At 36.5% G+C, this 9,517-nt stretch overlaps 1 protein-coding gene across 1 annotated transcript in view; it reads left to right on the forward strand.

The window, feature by feature from the left end:
• Positions 1–9,159, forward strand: part of LOC144236305 (PC-esterase domain-containing protein 1A-like) — a 24,985-nt gene extending 15,826 nt beyond the window's left edge. Inside the window, 2 exon segments of the mRNA XM_077769964.1 lie at positions 5,891–5,958; positions 8,856–9,159. Of these exon segments, the coding sequence (XP_077626090.1) occupies positions 5,891–5,958; positions 8,856–9,159 (372 nt within the window).
• Positions 9,160–9,517: the final 358 nt, after the last annotated feature.

Raw genomic sequence — 9,517 nt, forward strand, 5'->3', positions numbered from 1 at the left:
GTTTTTTGTTTCAGGTCTCTCTCACCTTTAGGCCATTAATACATTTTGAATTTATCATTATGGATGATTTAAGCAGTAGTCCAGTTTCATCAGTTTACATGTAGCTGTCCAGTCTCCCAACAGCATTTTCTAAAGAGGTCATCCTTTCCCCATTGCATATTCTATCCTCCTTGGTAAAACATTCATAGTCCACATAAACATAGGCTTATTTATGGACTTTCTATTCTATTTTATTGATCTATTTTGCTTATTTTTGTGCCATTATTATAATGTTTTGATTACTACAGCTTTGTAGCATAACTTGAAATCTGGAATTGTGACGCCTGCAACTTGGTTTTTCTTTTTCAATATTGTTTTGGCTCTTCAGAGTCTCTTGTGTTTTCATATAAATTTTAGAATTGTTTACTATAGTTCTCTTAAAATGTTGGCATTTTGATAGGGATTGCACGAAATCTATAGACTTTTTTGGCTAGTATTGACATTTTAACAATATTGGTTATTCTTATCCATGAGCATGAAAAATGAAGTCTTTCCACTTGTTTGTGTTGTCTTCAGTATCTTTCACCAACGTTTTACAGTTTTCAGAGTTTGGGTCTTTCACCTCCTTGGTTAATTTTATCCTAGATATTTTATTATCTTTGGTGCAATTATAAATAAGATGGCGTTCTTAATTTTCCTTTCTGATGTTTCATTATTAGTATATACAAATACCACAGATTTCTGTACATTGATTTTGTATCCTGCAACATTAATTAATTCATTTATCAGTTCTAGTGTTTTTTTTGGTGGTATCTTTAGGGTTTTCTGTGTAGAATATTATGTCTTCTGCAAATAGTGAAAGTTTGACTTCTTCCTTTCCAATTGGATGCCTTCCTTCATCTTGTCTGATTGCTGTGACTAGGACTTGTAGTACTATGTCAAATAATAGTGGTGAGAGTGGACATCCTTATCTTGTATTTGACCTTAGAAGAAATGCTTTAAAATTTTCACCATTGAGTATGATGTTAGGTGTGGGTGTTTCATATATAGCCTTGATTATGTTGAGTTATGTTCCCTCTAACCTTATTTTGTTGAAGGTTTTTTTTAAATCATGAATGGATATTCTGCTTTCTCAAATGCTTTTTCTGCATCTCTTGAAATGATAATAAGGTTTTTAATCCCTTCTTTCATTGATATGATGTATCACATTAACTTTCAAATATCGAATCACCCTTGCATCCCCAGGATAAATCCTGTTTTAAGGTGGTGAATGATTTTTTAATGTATCACTACATTCAGTTTCCTGATATTTTGTTTTGATTTTTTCATCTATGTTCATTAGAGATATTGGCTCGTAGTTTCCCTATTTTTGTAGTGTCTTTATCTGATTTTGGTATCAAGGTAATGTTGGTTTATAGAATGAATTAGGAAGTTGTCCTTCCCCTTGTATTTTTTTGGAATAGTTTGAGAAGAACAGGTACTAACTCTTCTTTAGATGTTTGGCAGAATTCACCTGTGAAGCCATTCAGTCCCGGACTTTTGTTTGCCTGAAGTTTTGGATTACTGATTCAATTTCATTGTTGTAACTAGTCTATCCAAAATGTCCATTTCTTCCTGTTTCAATTTTAAGAAGTTATAAGTTGCTCAGAATTTATTCATTTCTTCTAGTTTGTCTTATTTGTTGGCATATAATTTTTCCTAATCTTCTTTTACAATCTTTGGGTTCTGTGGTGTTGGAAATTATTTCTCCCCTTTCATTTCTGATTTATTTGAGTCCTCCCTCTTTTTTCTTTTCTTTTCTTCTTTCTTTCTTTCTTTCTTTCTTTCTTTCTTTCTTTCTTTCTTGAGTTTGAATAATGGTTTATCAATTTTTCTTTTATGTTTCAAAGAACCAGCACCTGGTTTTATTGATCTGTCTCATTTTATTTTATTTTATTTTTAGTTTCTATTTTGTTTATTTCTTCCCTTCTCCTTATTTTTCCCTCTTCTACTGTTTTTTGTTTAGTTTGTTGTTCTTTTTCTAGTTCCTTTAGATGTAAGATGAGATTGGTTATTTGGTATTTTCCTTGCTTCTTTAAATAGGCCTGTATTACTATAAACTTCCCTCTTAAAACAGCTTTTTCTGTATCCCAAACATTTGTGGCATTGTGTTCTCATTTTCATCTGTCTCCATGTATTTTTTTAATTTCCTCTTAGATTTCTTGGTTGACTCAATCATTGTTTAGTAGCATATTATTTACCCTCCATGTATTCACGTGCTTTCCAGATTTTGTGTTGTGGTTGATTTCTACCATCAACTAATTCCTTTAAGTTTGTTATTAACAGATCTATGTATTTGGGTGCTCCCCTGTTGACTGCATAAGTATTTATAATTTTTATATCTTCTTGTTTGATTCCACCATTTGTGATTATATAGTCTTTGTCTTTTAACAGTCTTTGTTTTAAACTCTATTCTATCCAATATTAAGTATTGCAACTCTGACATTCTATTCACTTTCATTTGCATGATGAATGGTTCTCCATCCCTCACTTTCACTATGCACGCATATTTATATTTGAAATGAGTCTCTTGTAAGCAGCATATACATGGGTCTTAATTTTTTTTATCCATTCTGTCACCCTATATATTTTGAATAGAGCATTTAGTCCACTTACATTCAAAGTAATTATTGACATGTGTATATTTATTGTCATTTTGTTACTTGTTTTATGGTTATGTTTGTATTTCTTGTCTGTTCCTTTCTTCTCTTGCTCTCTTCTTGTGTGATTCATTACTCTATTTTTTTGCATATCTATTACTAGTTTTTGATTTGTGGTTACCATTTGATTTATATATAACATCCTCTGTATATACCAATCTATGTTAAGATTATGGTGGCTTGATTTTGAACTCATTCTTTACTCTTCTCCCTTCCACATTTCAGATATTTGATATCCTATTTCACATACTGTTATGTTGTGCTTCTCTTGACTAGTTTTTACAGATATGCTTATATATTTGGTTTTGTGCTTCCTAGTTTTCTTGTTCTTAGATATTTTTCTTTTCCACTTACAGGGTATCTTTTAACATTTCTTATAGGGCTGGTTTAGGGGTCATGAATTCCTTTAACTTTGTCTGGGAAACTCTTTATCTCTTCTTCTATTCTGTATTATAGTCTTGCTGGATAGAATATTCTTGGCTGAAGATTTTTCCCTTTCAGCACTTTGAATATATTGTGTCATTCCCTTCTGGCCTGCAAAATTTCTGCTGAAAATTAAGCTGATAGCCTCATGGGGTTTCCTTTGTATGTAAGTGTCTTCTCTCATGCAACTTTTTAAAGTCTTTCATCATCACCACTTTAATTGCTATGTTTTCTGTGTGGATCTCCCTGAGTTGAATTTTTTCAGAGAACTCTATGCTTTCTAAATCTGGATTTCTTTTTCCCTCATCAGAGTCAGCAATTTTTAGTTATTTCTTCAGATACACTTTTGATCCCTCTTTCTCTCTCTTCTCCTTTTGGGATCCCTAAAACATGGATGTTATTATGCTTGAGGGAGTTTCTGAATTTTCTAAGTCTATTCTCATTATGTAGTATTTGTCCCCCACCTTTTCAGCTTAATTGCTTTCCATTACTCTATCCTTCAAGTCATTGATTCCTGTAGTGACCTGCTTCCTGTAGTCTACTATTTATTCCATCTTTTGTATTTGTAATTTCATTTATTGAGCTCATCTCTGATATATTATTTTTTATATCTTTGTCAAAGTCTCACTGATGCCCTCCATTCTCTTCTGAAGTCCAGTGAGTATCCTTATGATCATTACTTTAAATGCTCTACTTTAAATTCTCTATCTTGCATATTACTTATTTATGTCTTGATTTGATGTCTTACTGTGATTTTGTCCTGTTCTTTCATTTGAGACATATTCCTGTCTCCTCTTTTTGTCTACCGCTCTTTGTTTCTCTGCATTAGGAAAGTCAGTTATATTTTCTCTCTTGAAAGTAGTGACTTTATGAAGAAGAGATTCTGTAGTTCTTTGCAGTGTAATGTCCTCTTTTCTCCAGAACCTGGCACTTCAGAGGAGTCTCCTATGTGTGTTGCTTGCATCCTGCTGTTGTGTCTGAGTTTCTTTTTCTTTCAGTCCATGTTTTCCCAGATAGTTTCCCAGACTATCTGCATATTGTTGGCTATGTTTGCTCTCTGTGGTGTCAGTAGGACACAGACAAGCAGGCTCTGAGGGGAGAGCTCTCAAGAGAATGCATGGGCAGGGTACACTACTAGCAGGTTAAGTGACAAGTGTCTGTGAAACAGCTTCCTGCAAATGGCCTTCTGTTTATGTTAGCAGGTGGGGAAGGAAAATGGTTTCTGACAGTTCCTTTATTCCCAGAGAAGTCCCCATGTTCTGATATTTGTATAAACAGATCTTCCTCTCATTTGCTCAACACATTGTGTTTTAACATTGTGCAAACTGTTGCTTCTGTGGTGCTTCTCGGTGGGCTGTTTTCTCTTTAAGTGTAAGGATCTGTCTTTCCCTGGCTTTCAATGCCATAAATAAAAGTCAACTGACTTTTAGAGCTATACATTCCAAGTCCCATTGGTTATACAAACTCACAGAATTCAGCCCCTCTATTTTTCAAAGCCAGATGTTATAGGGATAAATATTTCTAGTATGTGCTCCTGGTGCAAAGGGCCATTTCTTTGCCCTCTCCATGCCCACAGCTCCCTTCCTCTTGCGGGTAGCTCCTGACCACTGTTTCTGCCCTTCTTAACCTCTCAGACACAGCTTCTTCTCTACATTTAGTTGTGGAGTTTTCTTCTGCCAGTTTTTGGTTGCCCTTGGGTTTATGTATGTGAATGTAAGTAATATCTAGTTGTAAATGTAGGATGGGATGAGCTTAGGGTTCTCTGTCTTCCCAAGCTACACTTCTTCAATCTATTACTTTTTTCTTTATAAATTTATATCTTATAATATTCCAGATATAAGATNNAGGAGAGGATGACTATAGTTAACACTGCTGTACTGGGTACTTGAAAGTTATTAAAAGAGTAATTTCCAAGAGTTCTCAACACAAGTAGAAAACTTTTTTGTATCTGTATGAGTTGACAGATGTTAACTAAACAGGTGGTAATTATTTCACAATATATGTAACTCAAATCATTATGTGGTATACCTTAACTTATACAGTGTTGTACATCAATTGTATCTCAATAAAACTGGAAAAAGTATTAATCTATTACTTTTTTATTTTGTAATATTTATTTTATTTTTATATTTTACTGGCATTATTACACATGAAAATTAAAAGAGTCTAAATCATGATAACAATAATCAATAAAAGAAAACTCTCAGTCTCTTGGCCATTACTTTCACTTCATTATCATTACTGAAAATGAGATTAAAGAGGAAAATATTAAAAATGATCTTTTCCAGGTGTCAAGATGCCAAGTTTTCCATTCTTCAGCAGAAAAGAATTTTTTCTATTGCAGTGGCTCTCAACCAGGAAAAATTTGTCTTCCTCCCCGGGAGACATTTTACAGTGTCTGGAATCCTTTTTGTTTTTCACAAGGAAGGAGGCAGATGCTACTGGCATATAGTCAGTACAGGACATGGATGCTGCTAAATATCCTACAAATGCACAGGACAGCCCCCTACATCAAAGAATTATCTAGTCCAAATGTCAATAATGCTATATTTGAGAAACCTTCACTAAATCAATGATTCCCAAAATTATATAATTGTTTAGAACCCAAGAAATATTAAGAATTTAAAGCTCAGGTAGGTGAAATATTGAATGAATGAGACACTCATGTTAGAAAACGCTTCACCTTTATGAATTTCTACCCACCTTGAAAGTTTTTCATTAAGGTGTACCATTACCTATATTCTTATTTAACACTGAACTTCACCTCTGTAATGGGCTTATATTTTCAGATAAGTTTGAGAAAACAAGAAGAACATTTTAACAACATCACCTCTCAAACCTTGTCTAAGCAAAACAGGTAAAGAATTAAATTTGGAAAAGTGAAAGGCACCCCAAATAGAAAAGACATTGACTGTATTTGCACAGAAAACCTAAAACCACATGCAGTTACATCCTGTTAGTCTGAATCCAGATTAAGGAAAACTTGGAAGTCTTAACAACCCAAGCTAAAAACTGTAATTAAGACTGCAAAATTGCCCATATTACATGATTTTTACAATCTTCTAGTCTCTTACCATAGGAAAAGTAAAAGTCAAGTTATCTCTCCATTGACTGAGTCCATAGATAATCCAATGACTCTGTCACCCAAAACATTTTCTGTCTGCTAGAAACACACACACACACACACACACACACAGAGAGAGAGAGAAAGGGAGAGAGAGAGAGAGACTTAAATTTAAAAAAAAAGAAAATAAAGGCAAAAAAATGAAAGCTATGTCTTCACCTTGGAAAGAGGAGATGCTATATTTGAACTAACTGGATATAAATTTCTTTGATCTAGTTCCTTGATCTAGAACTGTTGCCTGTATAAACTCTCTTAGGAGCGAGTAGTAAAAATTATTTCATTGTTAATTTAAATTACAATACTTCATTAAATGAAAAGTCTTCAAAAGATATCAGTCTTACACACTAGTTCTTTTACTGTCAGGGACTAGTTTATAGCAAACCTGATTTAATATCTCCCAAGCCTATGTTATTGACATCTTATTAATGCAGGTAATTCAGTTGGTTAGGTTTGCTTCTTCAGTAGATAAATGATGTCATTTTTTTGTTGTTGTGGATGTTCTATTGCTTCCCTTTTTCTGCAGATAAAAAAGTAGATGGGCAGGTGGATATCATGAAATTGTACTTTCATCTTGTGACCCTATTAATGTCATAAGCTCAGTCTCTTGATCGTATATGGAATTTTCTGACAAAGAACCTCTGGAATAAGTTAAATATAAAAACATAAAGTAGAATTATTTTAAAAATGCATGATAATTTAAAAAGATTTGGATACATGAATAAACCGACTCTGGAATTGCCAAGTATTTTATTATTTCTTATGAGGCAAGGTTACATTTACAGTAATGACTTTATGTTACAGTTGAAACTTTTTTAAAGTGTATTTATTTATTTTGAGAGACAGAAAAATTGCAAGCAGGGGAGGGGCAGAGAGGGAGGGAGAGAGAAAGAGAATCCCAAATAGGCTCCACACTGTCAGCACAGAGCCCAACATGGGACTCTACCTCATGATCGTTCTCTGCTATAATTTGTTCAAGGGACCTTCCGCGCTTTTCCCTCTCTCTTCCTCTTCTGGAATTCCTATGATATGTATATTGTTCCGTTTGATTGCATCGCTGTGCTCTCGAAGTCTCCTTTCACGTTCCGGGATCAGTTTATCTCTTTCTCAGCTTCGTCTTTTTCTATAATTGTGTCTTCTAAATCACTTATTCTCCTTTCTGCCTCTTCAATCCGTGCATTGGACGCCTCAATTTTATTATGCATCTCTTTTATAGCATTTTTTAATTCATCACAACATTTTAAGTTCCATAGTCTTTGTAGCAATAGTTTGTCTGATGTCTTCCATGTCTTTTTCAAGCCCAGCGATTAAGTTTATGACTATTGTTCTAAATTCTTGTTCAGTTATGTTGCTTGTATCTGTTTTGAGCAGTTCTTTAGCTGTCAGTTCTTCCTGGAATTTCTTTGGAGGAGAGTTCTTTCATTTCATCATTTTGGTTAGCTTTCTATCTCTTGTTAGTTTTAAAAGCCTGGTATGCACTATGTACCTGCAAGTCCTGCTCTACCAAAGAAGCCTCTTTGACTGTCCAGGGCCTGTCCATTCCGGATGTGTTCTTTGAATGGTGTCTCGTGGTCTTTCTTGATGAGACATTGGTTATTTTATTTCCCTATTCATAGTGGTATTTGGGACTCTCCACCCCGTGTACTTTGGTTTGTTTCTTGAGGTAGCTCTGGAAAAGAAAACAGACAAACACACAGAGAACAAAGACACACAAACACACGGACAAATCCAACAAACACGCAAACCGAAAGAGAAAAAGAAAAAGAGAAAATGGAAGGGACAAAACAAAGAAGAAGAAGGAGGGAAGACAAACAATAAAAATAAAAATAAACAAAAATTTAAAAAGTAGAAAGGAAGAAAAGAAAAAAACAAAAGACAAAGGACATTCTAAAAGCATAAAACCAGAATTCCCAACTACAAATAAAGAGCCGAGTGTACGCAGTGCTCATGGAAGAGCATATACAAAGAGAGAAATGACAGGGAGTGGAGGAAGTGAAATTGGAAATGAAATGACCAGGCAGAGAGACTAAGAGACTTGATTCAGAGGGAGAACGTGGAGAATATGGTTAGAGGCGAGAAGAAAGAACCAAAGATAATGTTACTCAGAGAAACTATATAATCTGATTACACCAGAGAGAGAGAGATAAAAAGGTAGAGGTGGAGGTGTAGAATGTACATCCAGAGAATGGATTAAATGTGATTTTTAAGCAAACCAGTGACCATAGTGCCCCATCCAGCAGAGTGGAGGGTTACAAATGAGTCAAGGGAGAATATATTTGAATAGAAAAAATTGATCTATAATTAATCACACACTGTATCCATGTTGGTCTTGCCCTGGGCTCTGGTAAAAAAAGAAAAACAGCTCTCTAGAGAGGATGGGCATGGTTTGGTGTAGGCGGGTCTTAGCCTCTATTGTGACCCATCCCTCGGGTGGTTCCCTGAGGTCCTGCCTTGGTGGTTGTGGGGATTAAAATGGCAGTGCCCCAGTCCTTCTTGAACCAGGCATTGCAAATCACTCTTTTGGGTTCTATCTCCCTGTGTTGCAGCCAAGGTGGGCTGTTTGCTATGTCCCAAGCCCTGCCTCAATTCCAGGTCCCAGTCCCCACACTTTATTGATACCGCCTGAAATACAGTCCCACAGGTCACTGCTTCCTTGCTGCTGGGGGTCCACGGTGTGGAGGGGGGGAGGTCGATGTAGCCTCGGATCCAGGGCCTCCGTGCCTCTGGGGGTCAACCCGGGGGTGCAGTGGCACACCCTCGGTTCCGCTGACTCCATGCTGCTGGGTATCAAAACTGGCAAAAGGTGGCACAGCCTTAGATCAGCTGCCTCCAGGCTGCCGTGGGTCAAGCCGGGGACAGTGGCACAGCCTCAGGCCTGCCACCTCCACACCACCAGGGATGGTGCAGGGAGTGCAACAGAGCAGTTCTTCCTCATGACGTCTGGGACTGGGGGCACCCAGTTCAAAGTCAGCACCCCAGCTAGAACTTAAAACACTCTCCTTCCAAGCTGAGGATTTTCTCTTCTCCAGGGACAGTTTTATGAGCAGTTTCAGCCGCTCTTTCTTTTCCCCTTGACTCAACTCAGCTGCTGGCAAGGGGGGCTCCCTCCCCTCCCTCCGTGTCTCTGGTCCTGGCCAGCTTTTATCTTCCCCAGTTCGCACTCAGGCACTTATGAGGCTGCCTTCCCAGTGTATTCTGTCTCTTTCTCTTCCCAAACTCCAGCGGCTCAGTGTCCTATGACTTCAGGCCTTCTCTGTTTGAGAGAGGGGTGCAGGCGAAATGCACAGAGCTCCCT

This window comes from Crocuta crocuta, unplaced genomic scaffold (genome assembly GCF_008692635.1).
Source record: "Crocuta crocuta isolate KB4526 unplaced genomic scaffold, BGI_CrCroc_1.0 scaffold86, whole genome shotgun sequence".
In the NCBI taxonomy this organism is placed as follows: Eukaryota; Metazoa; Chordata; class Mammalia; order Carnivora; family Hyaenidae; genus Crocuta; species Crocuta crocuta.